This window comes from Ranitomeya variabilis, chromosome 2 (genome assembly GCF_051348905.1).
Source record: "Ranitomeya variabilis isolate aRanVar5 chromosome 2, aRanVar5.hap1, whole genome shotgun sequence".
NCBI lineage: Eukaryota > Metazoa > Chordata > Amphibia > Anura > Dendrobatidae > Ranitomeya > Ranitomeya variabilis.
In genome coordinates, this window is record NC_135233.1 from 218,338,703 (window position 1) to 218,363,136 (window position 24,434).

Consider the following 24,434-nt stretch of genomic DNA (forward strand, 5'->3'; position numbering starts at 1 on the left):
GACCAGGGACACAGCTAAATGTACACAAAAGCCATGAGTGCAGTGGTCCCTCCACGCATTTCATACCAGCTATTCAAGAGGGGTCTCTCTGCTAATCCATAGAAGTGTTAGATGGGAGGCCAAGGAGGCAAGACGAGATCCAGAAGGTCGATTTGTTTTTGTGCACGCCTTTATTAACACGCGGGAATATGTGATACTGTGTGTCTATAATCCACCCCCAGCTAATATATCGGTTCTCCGCATGGCAATAGGATTCTCCCTAAATTATCCTGATGCTATTATTGTTTGTATGGGAGATTTTAACTTAGTCATGGATAGTTCCTTAGATAGATTGAGACTGGATGACGGGATGTCTGGGGGCCCTTCTACTCAATCCTCTTCTCAATTGGCACTGTTTATGAATGGTAGCGGATGGCTGGATCTATGGAGAATACGTCACCCTGGGATAAGGGATTACACTTGTCATTCATCAACTAGACGGTCTCTATCTTGTATAGACTATATATTTGGGTCTAGTGACCTGGCATTATGGGTGGATAGTATTGAGCATGGCAATAGGGGGATATCAGACCACAGTCTAGTTATTCTTAAACTTAAATACGGTCAGTCAAATAATACTATACCCTGGAAATTGAATCCCTTCTGGCTGAAATTAATAGATTCTAGCGATAGAACGGTGGATCAGCTGAACTGTTTTATCCTTACCCATCCAGACCCCTCAAATCTTAGTCTGTTTTGGGATACTCTAAAAGCATATCTAAGGGGTTGCCTGTCTTCCACAATTTCCTATATTAAAAGAATGACGGCAGGAGAGGATGACGAGATGGAGCGACGATTGAAGGAATCCGAGACTGCCTATTTAACCAACCAAACTAGTGGCAACAGGGTAGCATGGCTCACTTCCCAAAGGTTATATACCCAACATATAGACACAAGATCAAAACGCAAATTGTTTTTTACCCGTCAATCCTACTTCGAATTGGGGAATCAGGCCAGTAAACTATTGGCTTTTTTAGTACGCCAACACAACACATCTGATACAGTATTACAGATCCGGGCACTTGATGGTTCATTGGTATCCTCTACTGAGGAGATCCTCCAGTGTTTTCACGATTACTATAAATCTCTATACAAGTCTGGTAGTGGTTTTGGTGTTCCTGAATGTGTAGACTATTTATCGGACATAGCATTCCCCTCATTGAGTCCAGCTCAGCAAGCCTTTATGGAGGCTGAGTTCACTTTGGAGGAGGTGGAGCAAGCTATAATGGATATGGCCACTGGGAAGGCCCCTGGACCTGATGGGTTTCCTATTGAGCTGTATAAGAAATATCGAGGTCAATTGGCACCACTTTTATTGAGGGTACTTAGGAGTATATGGGAGGGAGAGATTATGCCTGAAACATTTTATGATGCAAACATTATTGTACTGAAAAAAGAGGGGAAGGATCCTCTGGAATGTGGATCATATCGCCCCATATCACTAGTTAACGTAGATTACAAAATTTTCACCAAAATATTGGCCACTAGACTAAATACGCTCATATTAGACCTTATACACCCAGATCAAACTGGCTTTATGCCTGGGAAAAGTACTTCTATCAATATCAGGCGGGTCCAATCGGTGATTCAATATAGCTCTCTAGAGCCGGACAATAGTTGGGCGCTGGCATCGCTAGATACGGCCAAGGCATTCGACTCTCTCGAGTGGCCTTTCCTCTCCGCATGTCTGCAGAAATATGGTTTTGGAGAGAAATTTATTAGGGGGATAGACACGCTGTATAAGAATCCCAGGGCGCGTGTAATTGTAAATAATTCCACCTCTGATTCTTTTACATTACACAGGGGAACCCATCAGGGATGTCCTCTGTCCCCTGCTCTCTTCGCCCTTGCGATAGAGGCTTTAGCAATACGCATAAGATCCTCCACGGATATCAAGGGAATAAATATTGCAGATCGTGTGGATACCATTGGCCTTTATGCTGATGATATGATAATATTTATGGATAAAATAGAAGAAACTCTACCACAAGTGATAGCGGTCATAGATAAATTTAGTAAATTCTCCGACCTATATATAAACTGGGATAAGTCTGCCCTGATGCCTTTATCTCATACTTCGGCTCCCTGTCTCGGGACTCTCACATCGCTACCTGTGGTTTCCAACTTCAAATATCTAGGTATTCATATGTCTCAATACAGTCGGTTAGACCTACAACTTAACATCTATCCACTGTTGGATTTGGTCAAATCTAAATTTATAATTTGGAGTAGACTCCCCCTCTCTGTCGCAGGCCGCATTAACCTAATTAAAATGATACTGCTTCCCAAGCTCAATTATTGCTTTCAACATAGTGCTGTACCACCCAAGTCATTTTTCGCAAAATTAAATTCCTTAATCACATCCTTTATATGGGGGAAGACCAGGCCCAAACTCAAACTATCTATTCTACAGAGACCAAAAAAGGGGGGTGGGGCGGCTTTACCAGACCTCTATCTGTATTACCTTGCTGGGCAGGCTAAGGCGATAAGTAAGTGGATGCCTAATAGCTCCCTACCTAATTCCGAGAGTCATTTAATTCATTCTGCCCGGATTGACTGCCCACTGGGATTTTTGGAGATGGAGAAAGTTGGTACTTGTCGTTTGTTGCCTATGCTCCGGCTAGCGAGATTGGTATGGAGACAAATATAAAGAATTATTAAATTTGCGGATGTCATAGCTGAAATGCCACTGTGGAATAATGGTTATATACCAGAATTACTAAATCACCCATCCACTGATTTCTGGGTCTCCCGTGGTGTTCTCTCGGTGAGCGATATACATAACCAGGGTTTTTTTGTAACCTTTGAACAATTACAAAATAATTACAACATCCCTAGGTCTCAATTCTTCAGGTATTTACAACTAAGATCAGCTTTCCAATCGCACATACGAAATGTAGGTACGGGTCGGGCGATCTCTTCTCTACCTTTGATAGGTATCCTCAAATCACAGGGTCCTCAAGGACTCACTTCCTCTCTATATACATATCTACTATCCATGGGAGATGGGTCTGTCATCAATTCTGTCAAGGGGAAATGGGAGGAACTCCTTCCCGATGTACTGGGGGAGGAATGGGAAGATATTCTTGAATCCTCAACTAAAGTTTCCCCTTCAATCAATAATAGGATGACCCAGTTATATATCATATATCAGGCCTATTTGACCCCGACGCGACTTTTTAAAATGGGCCGCTTACATTCGTCAGATTGCTTACGGTGTCATATGCCTGATGCAGATTTTGTTCATATGATTTGGAGGTGCCCTGTAGTTCTCCATTACTGGAGAGAGGTAACGACATTATTAATGTCTTTATTGTCGATCCCTGTCCCGCTCGAACCATTGACCTGTTTGTTCGGGGTGTGGGATACGGAGACTTGGGATCATTATACTGGGATCTTTCCCCGAGAGACGCTCTTTTTGGCAAGGAAGGTATTAGCGTTAAGATGGATGGGTGGCTCCCCCCGACCCTTAGAGTTTGGATTGATCTGGTGAATTCAATTATCCCATATGAAAAAACAATGTATCAAAATAGAGGATGTCCAGGTAAATTCGAGAAGATATGGGGCAGATGGAATTCCTATTCCTCTTGTCGTACTCTATAGTCTGCACTGACTAGATATCTACATGGGAAGGTGGGCTTGTGGTTTTCGGGGGCATCGCTCATAGAGCAGGATTTGAATCTGTTTTTCTTTTGGCGACTTACTGTTAATGGTTAGAGTTGTTAAGTTGTATAATAGGTATTTTCTTATAAGGAACTAATGATTACCATGCACATTCTATTACCTTTGTAACTTCTAGTATGATGATGTTTTGCAACTGTTTGTATTTCATGGTATAATTAATGACGATAATTGCAAATGTGTGCAATGTTTGTTTATTCTGAACTAATAAACAAATTTTTTTTTAAAAATAGCAAGGTAGAAAGACTCCATCTATTGTGTGAAGGCTTGAGGAGCACAACAGAAAAAGTCAAACACAGTGGTCTCCAACTTGGGACAGTTTAGTTGTTGAGAAACTACAATTCCCAACATAGCACATTGGGAATTGTAGTTTTGCAACAGCTGTAGAACCGTAGAAGCCATTGTTCTAGAGTATCAATCTCTATAAACTGTTACACCATAAACTAGGAAAGCCCAGAATGTGGATTACCAAAAGGAGACACTTCTTTGATCTTGGCTTGGATTACTTGACAGCCGGAGATGATTATAGACCGGGGGATCATTAATCCCAATAGAAAGAAGAAATAGAAAGTGGAAGAAAGAAGAGAACCAGAGATTAATTCCAGACAACACTAAATTTGGGAACATGGAATGGAAAAAAAACCTAAAAGGATTCCAAAGGTAGAGTGTGGTGATACCATCACTTGGTGCCTAGTACTAGTGGGCAACCAGCATGATTAGATAACATTGGAAAAATACACAGTATTTGTCTTAATGGTGTTGCTTTCTTCTAAAAAGAGCGCCACACCTGCCCACATCTTGCATTGCAACTCATTCACAGTAATTTCTATGAAGCTAAGTTGGAATTTAAACCAAGGTCAATAGATTTAGCAGAAAGCAGACATGTTTTTTTCTAATCCTATACTACCCTTTTAGGACTTACCCTTTGACTGTTATACGTTCCTGAGCATTGTTCATTCACTCCATCCATCTATTATTCACAGTTACTGCACGAGGAGCCGCCGGTGACCAGAGACATGATGCACGTTCCTATGTTACATTTTATGTCTGTATCGCCATTAATCTACCATCGCTACTTTGTGATTCCAATTAGATGAATTTAACCCATGAATTGTAAAAGTCCCTCGTTCTGGTTGTAAGGGGCGTTGCTGTGTACATCTCCATTATGGCATCAAAATAAGCCATAATGAATTGGTTGTCAAGGTGTTGGGGTAGAGATGGGGGAAGCTCTTGGCTGAAAATTGCTTGGACTTTCGGTGATTTACAGTCCCTGGTTTTTTCCATAAGACGCCTGCTATTTCGGGCAAAATGACTTGGAATACATAAAGATGGATATTAACCTGCAAAGGGCAGCAGGAGTGCGGTAATTCTGTAGCTTAAAATGCAGAGCTCAGTGTCACTGCAGAGAGGGAGGCAAGGGGGAAGGAAAGATGGAGAGAACAAGGAGGAGAGGTGGAAACAAGTGAGGGGAGTAAAGGACAAGCTCAATTGTAGCCGAATAATGGAGACACTGGAGGGGGTAGAGCGTTGAATGGTAGGCTGTAGTGGAAAGCAGGGATTTTTATTGCTAATGAAGACACCTAGACAACTAAACAAAAGCCACGTTCCTTCTGGGATGAAAAGCTGCTTTATTGGCTGCAAATAATGATGGAGACGATTAACCTCTACATAGCATCACCACAACGTCACTGTCAGCATCAAAGCAAAAGTGGAGAAAACAGGAGGACTGAGAATGGCATGTAACAGCAAGCCTTGAGTATCTGGAACCACAGGTTCTCAATTTTCTCAATGATTGAGACCAGGTGCACACTTCCAGGACACTTGTGTTATTTCTTTGATGAACTCCTTATTCCCACCATGAATGGATGTTTTTGGATTGTGAGCCATACTGCCTTTTTTGCAGATGCCATTTTCACACACAAAACCCCCCTCCCCAGGATTGACCTTTTTAACCCAAGTGTGTCCTCCATTGCTTTAGTCGATCCTTGGTCTGCCTTGATCACTTGATGAGTATGTCTAATCATGAACATAGATTGAACATAGATTTTAGCTATACATTATTTAAGATTATACTCAGCTCTCGATGGTCCAAAAGGATATGTTCTCCAGGTTAAGAGATTTACTACCTGAAAAGCTTAAACATTATGGCTTTTTTTAATATTCTGACAATTTTTTTTATCCTACATGAGTAAAGACTCATTTTTCACTCTTTTCCTTTGGTGCTGGACAACATTCCCTTTTGGGTCACTGAGACATGGACACCAGGCAAGTGCATGCTCCCTGCACCACACACAGACCATAGACTCTCTACTCTGGAAGTCTCCTGAGATACTTATCTCTAACAAAGGAGTAGTGAGCTGAATTGACACTTTTTCTATTAAAATTATGTTCACACCACATTCAGTGTTTTGGAACCAATGCTTAGTCCTAATGAATATGCTGAACATGTACAATGACACCTGGAGACCCAAGTATCTTTTTTTGGTATCTTCTTGGTAGATATGGACTGCTTTTTCTAAGTCTCTATCCACAAGAGCAGAGGAATCTCTTCCATCACAAATCTGGTAAAAAATAACCAGACGAAAAGTGTTGGAACCATCATGGGCACCCAATTAAGCCCACTATAGTCAATAGTGTCTCAAGGGCTTCATTGGTTTCCATCGTGTAAAGTATTCACTTCTTCCTATGACCAAAGCAGAATAATAAAAATCATTGACTCGGAAGTGAAAAGAGATTGTTCTTTACTGCTCTGCTTTCCTAAACAACTGACCATTGCAAGAATAAAATATATGTGTACTGTATATAAATCGATGTTTATTTTTGCAGTCCGGGCACTGGATGATCCATACCACCTCATTATGATATAGTGTCCTATCTTTGTGCTAGAGGAAAATATCTAGAGACTTTAAAACGTCTAACCATGGCATGAAGAGAGTCTTAATTCCAATATGTCCTGTGTGAACCTGTTAGTCCTCCAACTGGTAGCCTACAGCGGGATAGAGAAGCCTTGGATTGTAAGAGTCCTTTTTTTAAGCTAAACAGTGTGGCAATTATAATAATTATTATACTGTAGTCACCCTATAGTGTTGCAGAAATTAGAAGGTTTAGAAAACTTTCTATTTTATAGAGACATGCAGAAAATTTTCTGGCATGTTTTCTGGAGCTCTGAAGAAATAAAGTTGTGTTATGTTCAGATGAAGGAGACACTGTGTAAAGCTTCGGAGGAGCTACAAGAAGTCTTCGTGCCTCCATGCAGTGCTCATGTACATGATGCGTTTCACACCTTTTCCAAGTATGCAAGTGAGCTATTTAGCAAAAATAAAAATACTATCTCTCAAGTACCACCTAAGAGAGGTAGCTACACTATGGCTGGGGCTAAACATGACCACATGTTGTGCGACCATGGATCGTTCTGTTCAGCTGCTACATCACATTGTAACACCGGTGAATGGGGTGGCTTTCTGGTTCTGCAATCGCGTCAAGAAAGGCACAAAATATCGGAATCAATTGGATTTTTTGCGACTTGCTTGTTGCTGTACTTTCAGGGAGGCAATGTGTTGAGACCAAATCACCATCTAGCCTCAACCATTAAATCAATGTCTAACCCCTTAATGAACCTTGCAACATGACCAAAGTTAATGCCAAGATGGAAGTTTGTCAGCTTGCAGCCTGTTTTGGGGTGTTTGCCCCTCATCAGCTTAGAGCACAGCCTGGCTGGCAACTCTACACTGGTGAGGGGCAAACATCCTGAAACAATCTGTCTGTTGATGGGCTTGTGGCTTGGCATTTACGCTGGTCAAGTTTCAAGGCTCATTAAAGAGTCAGGCATTGTAGGGTTATTTCTGCTCTTAGATGGTACATGAAAAAAAATGTCTTTCATTTTGGGAGAGGAATAATTTTCAGACTTTTCTCCCATGGAGTATTGCCTGTGAGACTCCAGCTGATGTCTTTCTAAGAAGATCCAATACTTCTCCCACACTCTTTCAATGTCAGTCAGCATATGAAAAGATGTATTTAGAAGACACTACAAAGCAATACTTTTCATCAGGTAAGTTGATTTAAATAATGTCTTTAAATTATAATGAAATTTAGACTTGTACATTAAGTAAAATATGGCTTCAAAAGCGATGAAGGATTGTGAAGATTTGGCAGTGATTCAACCTACAAGGAGAAATGATAATGTCTTGCGTACACTACATTTGTAATCTAGTAAGGACAAGGATAATGAAACCATCTCTATCTATTACACTCCCAGCCCTGAGTAATACATGCAGAGCTCTATTACTGATCACTACAGCACCAGGACTTGTGAAGCCATTGCATATCTCAAATGTGGAGATAGATAGATAATAGATAGATGATAGATAGATAGATAGATAGATAGATAGATAATAGATAGATGATAGATAGATAATAGATAGATAGATGATAATAGATGGATAATAGATAGATAGATGATAGATAGATAATAGATACATGGATAATAGATAGATGATAGATAGATAGATAGATAGATAGATAGATAGATAGATAGATAGATAGATGATAGATAGATAATAGATACATGGATAATAGATAGATGATAGATAGATAGATAGATAGATAGATAGATAGATGATAGATAGATAGATAGATAGATAGATAGATGATAGATAAATAGATAATAGATAGATAGATAATAGATAAATAGATAATAGATAGATGATAGATAATAAATAGATAATAGATAGATAATAGATAGATAATAGATAGATGATAGATAATAGATAGATGGATAATAGATAGATAGATAATAGATAGATGATAAATAATAGATAAATAGATAGATAATAGATATATAATAGATGATAGATAATAGATAGATGATAGATAGATTTAAATCTATCCATCCATAAATTCTACAGCATACTAAACTTCAACGCAATGCAAAAAATTACAACAAAAGTCAAAATAACCCAATGGTTACTGCATGGGGCTAATGAAAGATATTTGCTGTACAGATTTGGCTGAGGCAGCTCTTGAACACGGCAGGAGATTTCTGGCATGAAAAGATGTCTACAAGATATGGAGCAAGTTGGACATGAACTGGAGCAAGTTCAGAGAAGAGCTACCAGGATGGTGAGCAGAACTGGAAACTATGTCCTACGAGGAACGGTTAAAGGATCTGGAAATGTTTAGCTTGCAAAAAAGAAGACTGAGAGGAGACTTAATAGCTGTCTACAAATATCTCAAGGGCTGTCACAGTGTAGAGGGAGCATCGTTATTCTCATTTGCACAAGGAAAGACTAGAAGCAATGGGATGAAACTGAAAGGGAGGAGACACATTAAGATATTAGAAAAAACTTTTTGACAGTGAGGGTGATCAATGAGTGGAACAGGCGGCCATGGGAGGTGGTGAGTTCTCTGTCAATGGAAATCTTCAAGCAAAGGGTAGGGTGAGGGAGGGTGGGACAGCTGCATATCATTAGCTATGGAATTAGAAGAGGTTGTCATTGAAGCTCCTGTAGGTGTAATGTATAGGCTTCCCAATACTTATATCAGTAATATAAATGCAACAACATATTATATATTGTGTAGGTAGATGTTCATCCACCAATGCTTCCATTTGGTGCTATGGAAACTGCAAAACTTCCAAAAAAGCAAATGGGGGTTGGCTTGGAGTGTTACACAGTTTCCATATCTCCCATTCACTAATAATGGAGTTAATTAGAGGGGTTATCTGTGACTTTGTTTCTTTTTCCTATGGGGCTAAGAATATACAGGCAGGTATTTGCTAACTACCTGTTCTGGTCTGTCGACGGAGCGTCAATGCCACTGTCATATTGATTGACAGCCGGCTCCCCGCTGCCTAACTGCGGGGAGCAGGCGGTCAATCAATATGACGTCAGCAGCGATGCTCCATAGACAGAGCAGAGGAGATGAAGATCTTCTCTGCTGGCGTGATGTCTGGAGCAACAGAATCGCTGGTAAGAGCCATCTATGACCACTCTGAATTGGCAGAGATCAGCGATGAGCAAAACAGGCTGCAAAAAAATAAGCAAAGTCCCGGATGACCCCTTTAAATAATGTAGCTAAGCCCACCATCATCGTCCTTTTCCCATTCCAGCAGACAGGCTATTTTGACCCCCAGCTCAATGCAGAAAAATACCTTTTTTTGTGCTGCACAAAAACCTGACCCAAATACGTCCCATTAGCAGAGTATTGTATATGAGATATATTGTGGCTGCAGGAATAAGTCATTGTGTCCTAATGCAGTGCTGCCATTGCTGCGGAGGATTGGGCACCTCTTGAGTTGTAAGCTGATTGTGCTGTTATCTGTGCACACTCTCCGCCTGTCACTCACCTTAATTCTCGCTCGCCCGCCATCAATGACAGCCAGTTATGTATAAGTGCTCTATCAGCATTTAACCCTGACTGTCAAAACACTGCTTCATGTGGGCGTGGGGAGGGGGAGATCCTTCCTAGAGTTGCATGCTTATATGCTGAGATTTCCAGACCCCTGCTGCAACAGTATTCCTTATAACCCCTTGTGAAGCCCCCATATAACTAACACAACCATTGGGATCCAGCTAGTCGTGTGTTTCCGGGGTATGAAGACTATAGCAAGGCTGCTCTCCTACCTTACATAAACCACCTTAAATGTTACAGAGGTGATCAGCCTGCAGGGAGTTAGCGGTAATAAAATTAGCTCACCTCTTAATTAAAGAATTGAGTTATTGTTTTACACTTAAAATAGCCCTGGCGGTGAGTCCTCGGCAGGGTAATCGCGAGTTAACTCCCTCTTTCCCTTAGGATTTCGAGTTGTTGCTAAGCAAAAGATGTAGTGAGAGGAGAATTTGTGAAGCGTTGTGCGTCCGACCCTATTGTTATAGCATTTCAGCACTGCGGACAGCTCCCCGGGGGCTGCAATGGGATTTCCTCTAAGACGGAAGAACCAGCTATGGAAAAGCTGCAAGCTTATGAGCCAAACTATGGATGATATACTGCAAAAGTCACACAATTCTCATTCGGTTCCATTTTCTGCCTTTGTTTTACAGAGCCGAATATACTCAGAATTGTTTCATCCCGATAAGCTTACATCCATGTGATCTATGTCTTCACATCCTGTTCCGTCCAGATCTCAGAATTCCAAGCGGCGGATAGGACAACCAAGTGATGGGTGTCTCAATATGGAAACTGCTGGGGGTACCAGCCTCTTGCGCGGTACCACCAGCGGAACACCATTGCACCACACACACACAGTATACGCCGTACGCAGTCTCTTCCAGATTACCACCAGCAGAACACCGTCACACCACACACACACACTGTATACGCCGTACGTACCACACACTGTATACGCTGTACGCACCACACACACACACACTGTATAAGCCGTACGCAGTCTCTTCCAGATTACCACCAGCAGAACACCATCACACCACACACACACACTGTATACGCCGTACGTACCACACACTGTATACGCTGTACGCACCACACACACACACACACTGTATACGCCGTACGCAGCCTCTTGGGTGGTACCACCAGCGGAACACCGTCGCATCACACACGCACACACAGTATATGCCATATGCACCACACACTGTATACGTCGTACACACCACACACACACACACACTGTATAAGCCGTACGCAGTCTCTTCCAGATTACCACCAGCAGAACACCGTCACACCACACACACACATTGTATACGCCGTACGTACCACACACTGTATACGCTGTATGCACCACACACATACACACTGTATACGCCGTACGCAACACACACTGTATACGCCGTACGCAGCCTCTTGCGTGGTACCACCAGCGGAACACCGTCGCATCACACATGCACACACAGTATATGCCATACGCACCACACACTGTATACGTCATACACACCACACACACACACACCACACACACACACTGTATAAGCCGTATGCACCACACACACACACACACACACACTGTATACGCCGTACGCAACACACACTGTATACGCCGTACGCAGCCTCTTGCGTGGTACCACCAGCAGAACACCATCGCACCACACACACACACACACTGTATATGCCGTACACACTACACACTATATACACCGCACGCACCACACACACACATACACACAGACACACTGCATACGCCATATGTACCACACACACTGTATACACCGTACACAGCCTCTTGCGCTGTACCACCAGTGGAACACCATTGCGAACACGCCACTGCCGGGATCAGCCAAATGAATCACTGACTGCCGCCATCTTTGTACAGGAGGAGCACAGGGGGGAGACAGCTCAAAATAGAGAACACATGAGGGAAGAAGACAGCACAGTGGTGGAGAGAGAGAGCAGACAAGGGGGAGAGCACATGGGGTGCACAGGTCAAAGAAGAGATGACACGAGAGGAGAAGACAGCAGATGGGGGAGAGAGAAAGTGCACAGGGGTGAGAGAGACAGAGCACAGGGGGGAGACAGCTCACGAGGGGAAAATACAGCACAGGAAGGAGAGAGACAGCAGACAAGGGGGATAGCACATGGGGTGCACAGGTCAAAGAAGAGAGCACAGACGGGAGAAGTCAGCACATGGGGAAAGAGAGAGTGAATAGGTGGGCGAGCACATGGGGAGAGAGATTCTCAATGCTGCAGAGCCTGCCCCAATCGCAACATTACAGCCCTCCCGATGCGATAGCAGCAGGCCTCCATCTAGTAGATAAATAAGTGACAAAATGTACAATTGGTGGAGAAAGGTTGGACTCGATGGACCGTGGCCTTTTTTCAACCTACATAATATGTAAGCCCTAATCGTTTTCCACCTAAAATCCAGCAATAGGTTCCTAATTTGTCCTCTCCAGTGAAATCTTTGAATACTCTATACAGCTATCTCTTTGTTGTCCCGGTATTCTATTCATGATCCAGAAGGATCAGGATAAATAGTAATACAGATCTCTACCAATCAGTAATATCAATGGAGCATCCATGGTGTAAGGCTTCAGAAATAAGTCTAGAATAGATCCTTGAAGGGAATCTATCAACTATTTTTGCTATGTAATATGAGAGTAGCAGAATGTAGGGACAGAGATCCTGATTTCAGTGATGTGTCACTTATTAGGCAATTCGCTGAAGTTTCAATAAAAATCAGTGTTTTATCAGCAGGAGATTATCACCACAGAACTAGGTGCCACGTGCCTCCTGGTCCTACCACGCCTCCACCACTGATTGGCAGCTGTCTATGCTCAGTGTACACTTAGACCTACCAATCACTGGTGTGGGCAGGGTTATACTGAGCTCAGCATTCAGAGCACTGCTAATTCTACAGCAGAGAAAACAAGGATTGTATCAAAACTGTACCAATCAGCCCAATAAGTGATACATTGCTGGAATCAGGGTCTCTGCCTGTACATCATGCTGCTCTTAGATTACATAGCAAAAACCTGCTGACGAATTCACTTTAAGTGGAGGAAGGATGACAGAAGATGGCCTTTTAGTTTGAAGATGCAGCCCATTCGAGGAATTGCAGTGTTACCAAGATAAAAGTGGGTAGATGAAATGGCTATAAAGGTGGAAATTAACCCTTCACAGTCACTATAATAAGAGTGTATTTGGATTTTTGCTATGCTCCTCTCTGCAATGTATAGGGGCGATGTCTAGAGAATGTAAAGAAAATGCATCCACTGATACAAATATTTTCCTTTTTCTGAATTCTAGAACTCCTGAAGAGAAGCTTCCGTCCCGAGCCTTTGATGTGTGTGTATATGCAGTTTCTATGGCAGCAGTTCATGCGGGGCTTTATAATGAGGGAGATACCAGGCATCACAGCAAACAGATAAAATATATAAATCCAGTATGAGGGAAGCAATATCAATAGAGCAGAGGTTATTTCTATAGTTTTATCTTTGTTTTTAGAAGGTCATGCGATGCAGTTAGTTTTATTAATTTCAAATATGGCTGGAACAGCGGAGCAAATCTTTACATATCTTTCTCCATTGATTCTCAGACCAAATTAGCCGCAAATCTCAAAGCTGGTAAATTGATTCTATCAGTCTTAATTGCCAGTTTAGGATTTCCAAATCAAGCAATAGGCAAAAAATCATGTTTAATAGCTTCTACCAAGTCGATCTCGGTAACCTCCGGCTTCATTAAGTTCACATTTTGTGTGACCGCTATAATTCAGTCATTGAAATGCTTAAGACTTCTGGAAAAAAAAGAACGAAAAAAAGTAAAGGGGTTCACCCAAAATGAACACTTATTGACTATCACAATATCTTTGTGAGGGGCAGAAGAATAACTTGCAGCTTGTGGACCCTAATATAAAATCTCCCACAGGGCTCCAAACTATCACAGGTCTTTAAAGGGGATGTCCAGGATTTTAACATTGATGGCCTATCCTTGGTCCTATCCTATCCTATGGTCATCAATGTCTGATCGATGACAGTGTGACTTCAATGTCTGATCGATGACAGTGTGACTTCAATGTCTGATCGGTGAGGGTGTGACTTCAATGTCTGATCAGTGATGGTGTGACTTTAATGTCTGCTCGGTGGAGGTGGAAGTTCAATGTCTGATCATAGGGGTGTGACTTTAATGTCTGATCGGTGAGGGTGTGACTTCAATGTCTGATCGGTGAGGGTGTGACTTCTATGTCTGATTGGTGAGGGTGTGACTTCAATGTCTGATCAGTGAGGGTGTGACTTCAATGTCTGATCAGTGATGGTGTGACTTTAATGTCTGATCGGTGGAGGTGGAAGTTCAATGTCTGATCATAGGGGTGTGACTTCAATGTTTGATCGGTGAGGGTGTCACTTCAATGTCTGATCGTGGGGGTGTGACGTCAATGTCTGATCAGTGAGGGTGTGACTTCAATGTCTGATCAGTGAGGGTGTGACTTCAATGTCTGATCAGTGAGGGTGTGAATTCAATGTCTGATCGGTGAGGGTGTGACTTCAATGTCTGATCGGTGAGGGTGTGACTTCAATGTCTGATCAGTGATGGTGTGACTTTAATGTCTGATCGGTGGGGGTGGAAGTTCAATGTCTGATCGTAGGGGTGTGACTCCAATGTCTGATCGGTGAGAGTGTGACTTTAATATCTGATCAGTGACGGTGTGACTTTAATGTCTGATCGGTGGGGGTGGAAGTTCAATGTCTGATCGTAGGGGTGTGACTCCAATGTCTGATCGGTGAGGGTGTGACTTCAATGTCTGATCAGTGACGGTGTGACTTAAATGTCTGATCGGTGGGGGTGGAAGTTCAATGTCTGATCGTAGGGGTGTGACTCCAATGTCTGATCGGTGAGGGTGTGACTTCAATGTCTGATCAGTGACGGTGTGACTTAAATGTCTAATCGGTGAGGGTGTGACTTCAATGTCTGATCGGTGAGGGTGTAAGTTCAATGTCTGATTGTGGGGGTGTGACTTCAATGCCTGATCGTGGGGGTGTGACTTCAATGTCTAATCGGTGAGGGTGTGACTTCAATGTCTGATCGGTGAGGGTGTGACTTCAATGTCTGATCAGTGATGGTGTGACTTTAATGTCTGATCGGTGGGGGTGGAAGTTCAATGTCTGATCGTAGGGGTGTGACTCCAATGTCTGATCGGTGAGAGTGTGACTTTAATATCTGATCAGTGACGGTGTGACTTTAATGTCTGATCGGTGGGGGTGGAAGTTCAATGTCTGATCGTAGGGGTGTGACTCCAATGTCTGATCGGTGAGGGTGTGACTTCAATGTCTGATCAGTGACGGTGTGACTTTAATGTCTGATCGGTGGGGGTGGAAGTTCAATGTCTGATCGTAGGGGTGTGACTCCAATGTCTGATCGGTGAGGGTGTGACTTCAATGTCTGATCAGTGACGGTGTGACTTAAATGTCTAATCGGTGAGGGTGTGACTTCAATGTCTGATCGGTGAGGGTGTAAGTTCAATGTCTGATTGTGGGGGTGTGACTTCAATGCCTGATCGTGGGGGTGTGACTTCAATGTCTAATCGGTGAGGGTGTGACTTCAATGTCTGATCGGTGAGGGTGTGACTTCAATGTCTGATCGTGGGGGTGTGACTTCAATGTCTAATCGGTGAGGGTGTAACTTTAACGTTTGATCAACGAGTGTGTTACTTCAATGTCTGATCGGTGAGGGTGTGACTTCATTGTCTGATCGGTGAGGGTGTAACTTCAATGTCTGATCGGTGAGGGTGTAACTTCAATGTCTGATCGGTGAGGGTGTGACTTCAATGCCTGATCGTGGTGGTGTGACTTCAATGTCTAATCAGTAAGGGTGTGACTGCAATGTCTGATCGGTGGGGGTGTGACTTCAATGTCTGATCGGTGAGGGTATGACTTCAATGTCTGATCGGTGAGGGTGTGACTTCAATGTCTGATCGGTGGAGGTGTGACTTCAATGTCTGATCTGTAAGGGTATGTCTTCAATGTCTGATCGTGAGGGTTTAACTTCAATGTCTGACTGGTGAGGGTGTGATTTCAATATCTGATCTGAGAGAGTGCAACTTCAATATCTGATCGCTGAAGGTGCGACTTCAATGTCTGATTGGTGATGGGGGGACTTCAATGTCTGATCGTGGGGGTGTCTTTAATGTCTGATCGGTTGGGTTGTGACTTCAAAAACTGATCGGTAGTGGTGTGACTTGAATGTCTTATCAGTGTAGGTGTGACTTTAATATTTAATCAGAGAGGATGTGACTTCAACGTCTAATCGGTGAGGGTGTAACTTCAATGTCTGATCGGTGAGGGTGTGACTTCAATGTCTGATCGTGGGGGGTGTGACTTCAATGTCTGATTCGTGAGGGTGTGACTTCAATGTCTCATCAGTGAAGGTGTGACTTCAATGCCTGATCGTGGGGGTGTGACTTCAATGCCTAATCGGTAAGGGTGTGACTTCAGTGTCTGATCGGTGAGGGTGTGACTTCAATGTGTGATTGTGGGGGTGTGACTTCAATGTCTGAAATAGTGGGGGTATGACTTCAATGTCTGATCGGTGAGGGTGTGACTTCAATGTCTGATCTGTAAGGATATGTCTTCAATGTCTGATCGGTGGGGGTTTAACTTCAATGTCTGATTGGTGAGGGTGTGATTTCAATATCTGATCTGAGAGAGTGCGACTTCAATATCTGATCGCTGAAGGTGCGACTTCAATGTCTGATCGGTGGTGGGGTGACTTCAATGTCTTATCGTGGGGGTGTCTTCAATGTCTGATCGGTTAGGGTGTGACTTCAATAACTGATCGATAGTGGTGTGACTTGAATGTCTGATCAGTGTAGGTGTGACTTTAATATTTAATCAGAGAGGATGTGACTTCAATGTCTAATCGGTGAGGGTGTAACTTCAATGTCTGATCGGTGAGGGTGTGACTTCAATGCCTGATCGTGGGAGTGTGACTTAAATGTCTAATCAGTAAGGGTGTGACTTCAATGTCTGATCGTGGGGGTGTGACTTCAATATCTGATTGGTGAGGGTGTGACTTCAATGTGTCATCAGTGAGGGTGTGACTTCAATGCCTGATCGTGGGGGTGTGACTTCAATGTATAATCGGTAAGGGTGTGACTTCAATGTCTGATCGGTGAGGGTGTGACTTCAATGTCTGATCGTGGGGGTGTGACTTCAATGCCTGATCGTGGGGGTGTGACTTAAATGTCTAATCAGTAAGGGTGTGACTTCAATGTCTGATCGTGGGGGTGTGACTTCAATATCTGATTGGTGAGGGTGTGACTTCAATGTCTCATCAGTGAGGGTGTGACTTCAATGCCTGATCGTGGGGGTGTGACTTCAATGTATAATCGGTAAGGGTGTGACTTCAATGTCTGATCGGTGAAGGTGTGACTTCAATGTCTGATCGTGGGGGTGTGACTTCAATGTCTAATCGGTGAGGGCGTAACTTTAATGTTTGATCAATGAGGGTGTTACTTCAATGTCTGATCGGGGAGGGTGTGACTTTAATGTCTGATCGGTGAGGGTGTAACTTCAATGTCTAATCAGTAAGGGTGTGACTTCAATGTCTGATTGGTGAGGGTGTGACTTCAATGTCCGATCGTGGGGGTGTGACTTCAATGTCTGATTGGTGAGGGTGTGACTTCAATGTCTGATCGTGGGGGTGTGACTTCAATGTCTAATCGTGGGGGTGTGACTTCAATGTCTAATCGGTGAGGGTGTAACTTTAATGTTTGATCAACGAGTGTGTTACTTCAATGTCTGATCGGTGAGGGTGTGACTTCATTGTCTGATCGGTGAGGGTGTAACTTTAATGTCTGATCGGTGAGGGTGTAACTTCAATGTCTGATCGGTGAGGGTGTGACTTCAATGCCTGATCGTGGGGGTGTGACTTCAATGTCTAATCAGTAAGGGTGTGACTGCAATGTCTGATCGGTGGGGGTGTGACTTTCAATGTCTGATCGGTGAGGGTATGACTTCAATGTCTGATCGGTGAGGGTGTGACTTCAATGTCTGATCGGTGAGGGTATGACTTCAATGTCTGATCGGTGAGGGTGTGACTTCAATGTCTGATCTGTAAGGATATGTCTTCAATGTCTGATCGGTGGGGGTTTAACTTCAATGTCTGATTGGTGAGGGTGTGATTTCAATATCTGATCTGAGAGAGTGCGACTTCAATATCTGATCGCTGAAGGTGCGACTTCAATGTCTGATCGGTGGTGGGGTGACTTCAATGTCTTATCGTGGGGGTGTCTTCAATGTCTGATCGGTTAGGGTGTGACTTCAACAACTGATCGATAGTGGTGTGACTTGAATGTCTGATCAGTGTAGGTGTGACTTTAATATTTAATCAGAGAGGATGTGACTTCAATGTCTAATCGGTGAGGGTGTAACTTCAATGTCTGATCGGTGAGGGTGTGACTTCAATGCCTGATCGTGGGGGTGTGACTTAAATGTCTAATCACTAAGGGTGTGACTTCAATGTCTGATCGTGGGGGTGTGACTTCAATATCTGATTGGTGAGGGTGTGACTTCAATGTGTCATCAGTGAGGGTGTGACTTCAATGCCTGATCATGGGGGTGTGACTTCAATGTATAATCGGTAAGGGTGTGACTTCAATGTCTGATCGGTGAGGGTGTGACTTCAATGTCTGATCGTGGGGGTGTGACTTCAATGTCTAATCGGTGAGGGCGTAACTTTAATGTTTGATCAATGAGGGTGTTACTTCAATGTCTGATCGGTGAGGGTGTGACTTTAATGTCTGATTGGTGAGGGTGTGACTTCAATGTCTCATCGGTGAAGGTGTGACTTCAATGTCTGATCGTGGGGGTGTGACTTCAATGTCTGATCGGTGAGGATATGACTTCAATGTCTCCTCGGTGAGGGTGTGACTTCAATGCCTGATCGTGGGGGTGTGACTTCAATGTCTAATCGGTAAGAGTGTGACTTCAATGTCTGATCAGTGAGGGTGTTACTTCAATGTCTGATCGGTGGGGGTGGAAGTTTAATGTCTCATTGTGGGGGTATGACTTCAATATCTGCTCGGTGAGGGTGTGACTTCAATGTCTGATCAGTGAGGGTGTGACATCAATGTCTGACCTGTGGTGGTGTGACTTCAATGTCTGATCGGTGAGGGTGTGACTTCAATGCCTGATCATTGAGGGTGCAACTTCAATGTCTGATCTGTTGATCTGTAAGCGTGTGACTTCAATATCTGATCAGTGGGGGTGTGACCTCAATGTCTGACCTGTGGAGGTGTGTCTTCAGGGTCTGATCGATGAGGGTGTGACTTCAATGTCTGATCGGTGGGGGAGTGACTTCTATGTCTGATCTGTAAGCGTGTGACTTCAATGTCTGATCGGTGGAGGTGTGACTTCAATATCTGATCAGTGGGGGTGTGACCTCAATGTCTGATTGGTGGAGGTGTAACTTCAGGGTCTGATCGATGAGGGTGTGACTTCAATGTCTGGTCGGTGAGGGTGCGACAGGAACTGCACAGATACAGAGCTGCACAATGGCTGTGGCTGGGTACTGCACATATTCAAATCAATAGGGATGTACAGTACCCGGCCGCAGGCACTATTCTGTCGATGGAGCTCTGCAGCTTTGTATCTAATCAGTTTCGGCAGACACCATGAACAGCTGATCGGCAGGGGTGTCAGGTTTTGCACCCTCACTGATCAGACATTGATGACCTACACTAAGTGTTAAACTCTTGAACAACCCCTTTAATAATAGTCTTTTCCTATGGGGAAAAGGGACCTTTTGGGGTCCCTAGTCTCCAGGGCCCGAGTGCGTTTACAACCTCTATACTGATTATAATTACGCCCCTGGCAAAGGGTCCAACTATTGGAGCCATTAGTGATTATAAGAGTGGGGGTCCCTGTAAGAATAGAATGCAGTTGGTACAGACGCTCTGCCGCTGCTTTATTCATTATGTAAGAGGACTGATAGAGGAACTGAATGCATGCGCTACCTGCCGGGACTGGAGGACTGGAGGATTCCCATACTCATGATTGCTTGTACTCTCAGTGCTCAGAATCTCCGTGACCAGGAACATATTACTGTTGGATTTTGGCACAACCCCTATAAGAGGGTCTCCCACTCAGCGATAGCTGTTAAGTAAGAGGGGCTAATCCAGCCTTGATTTACCCTTTCCTTGGAAGGAGTTTCCAGAAGCTCATCACGTCGTAGGCTACTTTCACACATCAGGTTTTCAGTGTCAGGCTAAATCCGGCTAATTTTCAAAAAACCAGATCAGGCGAATGTTGCCGCTGGATCAGGTTTTTTTCCCATAGACTTGTATTAGTGCCAGATTGCACCGAATGACATTGCGTTTCGTCTGGTTTTCGTCGGATCCGGCAAATCTGCCGCTTCCAGTTTCTTGAAAAAACGTCCATTGCAACGTTTTTTGTCTCCGGCGAAAAAGCCTGAAGCTCCGGATCCGGCGCTTCCGGCTGTTTGCTAGAATGGAAGCCTATGGGAGCCGGAAGGTGCCGGATGCGGAAAAAGGCGGATCCGGCGGCCTGATCCGGTTTTTTAAACTGTGCATGCTCCAAATTTTTTTTTATCCAATAATCTACATAGGCTAGCCGGATCCGTCATAAAAACGGATCCGTCGCATCAGTTTTTCACAATCTGCGCCGGATCCAGTTTTTCCAACATTCACCGGATTTAACCTGACACTGAAAACCTGATGTGTGAAAGTAGCCTTAGAAGAATCTTTGCAGACAAGTCCCACATGCAAAGCCGTTTTTACCAGCCAAAGCAAAGACCCATTTACGGTGCCTGGTTCGGCTCATAGGAGTCATTTTGCACCATTTTTTTCCTCCATTGATCATTGACTTTAAATAATAAAATCTCCATATAGACACAGGTGTCTTCAATGAGAGCTGCATGCTCATAGCTCATGTGATGGCACATTCTCCACTGCCGTCCCTCGGCAGAGTATCTTTGTATTTGTGGCCGGTATCACGTAGGGAATTCACGTCACGGATTTCCAACCAAGTGGCAGCAAACGAGAAATTATAAAACCAGCAGTCTCGGATTGCTGCCTGCTAGGAAGCATTGCCTTCCCCTCTCGTGTGGCTATCAGTATAGAGGAGGCGATGGTCTTCTGGTGTCTACAGTGGAAGTAGCAGAACTGATTGGGCCATTTGGAACAGTACTTTGATAGGGATGATCCACCATGGGATCGTGTATTGGATTGCACGGCGTGTCATAGCACGCGGACCCTATGCACCATGGTTGGACGCCCCTATGATAACTGTACGGGTTGGATAATACAAGTGCGTGACTTGATAAGGCGAAATCACAGTTGTCATAGCAGCACGCTAGAAACGACAGCGACAGACTGGTACTTCAGGCTTGGGTTATAGCGGGGACATATACTGGGGAAATTAGAGCTGGATGCAATAAATATAGCAGGGTAGAGCATAGACGTATAGCATGTTGTATTACATTCATCACAATACCAGGCATTATCGTCACCCCACCATCCCCGGACCCCTCATCTCACTCGTCGTCTGGATCTAGCTTTCTATTCCAGTCACACAGCGCTCCGGGCCCCGGATCACAAGATTCATTATTATGGGCTGTAGCCGGCAGAATCTCAGGGAAGATTTAAGGAGGCTTTAAATGGATAATAAAACCCTCTTCTCACTGCCAGTAAGAACCTCACAAGGAGCCGCAAAGCAGGGACGGAAACAGATGAAGGGGAGGAAGAGGAGCAAAAACAAAGGGAATCCGGAAAGTGACAGCACAACAAACTACAAAAGATACAGAGAGATAATAGATAGATAGATAGATAGATGATAGATAGATAATATATAGATAAATGATAGATAGATAGATAGATAGATAGATAATAGATAGATAAATGATAGATAGATAGATAAAAGATAGATAAATGATTGATAGATAGATAGATAGATAGATAATAGATAGAGAGATAATAGAGAGATAATAGATCGAGAGATAGATAGATAATAGATAGATAGATAATACATGATAGATAGATAATAGATAGATAATAGATAATATATAGATAATAGAAAGATAATAGATAGATAAGTAATAGATAGATAGATAATAGATAGATACTAGATAGATAGATAATAGATAGAGAGATAGATAATGGAAGAATAGATAATAGATAGATAGATTGATTGATAGATAGATAATAGTAAATAGATAATAGATAATAGAAAGATAATAGATAGATAATAGATGGATAATAAATAGAGAGATAGATAATGGAAGAATATATAATAGAGAGATAGATAGATAGACAGGTAGATAGACAGATAATAAATAGATAATAGTCAGATAATAGAAAGATAATAAATAGAGAGATAGATAATGGAAGAATAGATAGATAGATAGATAGATAGATAGATAGATAGATAGATAGATAGATAGATAGATAGATAGATAGATAGATAAATATAAATACTCGGGTAACATCCTCAATAACAGAAGGTATTATTACGGATTCTGATCCAATCTGAGACCACCCACTAAATTAATTAACTGGTAAATTGACCTCCTTCTTCATATTTAACATCTTCATCACCTTTGTAGCGCACTCAATACATGTTTAAGCCTACATACCGGCGATAACCAGCAGTAAGCAGCGATATTATGGACTCCTGGTTAACTTAGAGGGTGCCTATGTATTTTCTGTGCCACACATGTAATATTTTCTATGGTGTTTATATATTGTAATATATATACGGTGTATATAGATATATATATATGTACACTTCTATATGGCAGCCCGTTGGTTTCACAAGGTGAGTAGTTCCGCGTGACACGTGATTGTTTTTTGTCGCACGTGTATGCATGCCCGCCAGTGTGGGAATGTGTACACGTGTAGCGTGTGAACACATGATGACAGGAGAGGCTGCGCACATGATATACACCGTATACTGCACATATACACATAGGTTACAGCTGGCTACTTACATTGTTTGCATTTTCTCCCCATCTGCTTTACATACGGTTCCTATACCCAATCTCCAGTACGACAGCCCTCGCCATACACCACACTGCCTTTATTGACTGCATCACATAATAAGGGATAATTTGTGGCTCCCCCTATATTCTCCATATTGCGCCCCTCACCGCACCCCCTCATCCAACACCTGTATCCCCATAAAGCATGGTTATTTTTTAGCTTTCAGTTTATTCCATTGTCTTTTATGCTATTTCCTCCGCCATGCACTTTTCCTTCATCCCTTCTGCACACCCTTTGCTTTCTGCTTCATCCGGACCCATTTTCACACCTTTAACCCTATCATCTTGGCTGCCATTAACCATTTAGATGCCCTCGTAAACTGAGCATTTCTTACCTGCAGCATCACTTTGTAATGCTCCTCTGGTTTCCGAACCACACACATGTTACATCCCATGTTAGCTTCAAGAGGGTGCAAGTCTGTGATGGAAGGGGGCTGGATACCCCCCAATCTTGTATGATCGCCAGTCAAAGATGTCTGTTCAATTCCCTGTCTACTGGATCTGAATGTAATTGAGGGGGACCCAGATGAGACGCGTAATATCCGTTAATTATCCATCCAAAGGGACCAGGTAATCCATGGCCGGTACAGACTGGCAGACAGGGGGGAGGTTTGACATTGGGAGGATAAGACCAGTAGCTGCCCCCCTCATCTTCCAAAAAAGGGGTGCACCTTCTCCTCCCCTCCCCCCTATGAAGTAGTCTCTTCTCCAGGGCTGCCTTCCAATGCTACCCAAGAAAATGGGGTACCAGGACATAAATACCTGTGAAGAATAAGGTTCTTTTTCCAGATGCTATGGAGCTGGCGCTCAAGGAGGACGTCACATACACTAGATCTTCATGCCACCTCCAGGCACACACATAGGGCTCTGAAGGCACCTGTGCTTAATGAGGCTGATGCAGAACGCATAGACATGCGTTCTCTCCTATGAGTATCTCCGAGCATCAGCATTGCTGGGAAGGAGGGAGGTAGAGCAGAAGAGGGAAGGGGGAGCGAGAGGGAGGGAGAGCGGGAAAGGTAGCTAATAAATATGGATGGTCTTTGGTGTAACACTCAGAGCCAATCTGTTAGACAGAAAACTGCTGAGAGTATTTCACCAGCAGCTCAAATCTGTGGCCATATAAGACATGGAAGGAGGGGGTTACAGGATGAAGGAATGTAAGACGCAGAGGTATATAGATAGCCAAGGAGCAAAGGTGCAATATAGACCTGTAAATGGGAAAAGGACAATAGAAGAAAAGAGAGCGTAGAAGCAAAGTCAAAAACAACCCCACA

At 43.3% G+C, this 24,434-nt stretch overlaps 1 protein-coding gene across 3 annotated transcripts in view; it reads right to left on the reverse strand.

The window, feature by feature from the left end:
• The window catches only part of PDZD4 (PDZ domain containing 4), a 194,407-nt gene extending 170,200 nt beyond the window's left edge, over positions 1–24,207 (reverse strand). Inside the window, exon 1 of one of the 3 annotated variants that reach the window (XM_077283622.1) lies at positions 23,496–24,207. In XM_077283622.1, coding sequence (XP_077139737.1) covers positions 23,496–23,555 — 60 coding nt within the window. In that variant the 5' untranslated portion in view covers positions 23,556–24,207. Of the gene's footprint in view, positions 1–23,109; positions 23,158–23,495 lie in introns of those variants that run through there. The other 2 variants (XM_077283623.1, XM_077283625.1) reach the window with 2 other exon arrangements.
• Positions 24,208–24,434: the final 227 nt, after the last annotated feature.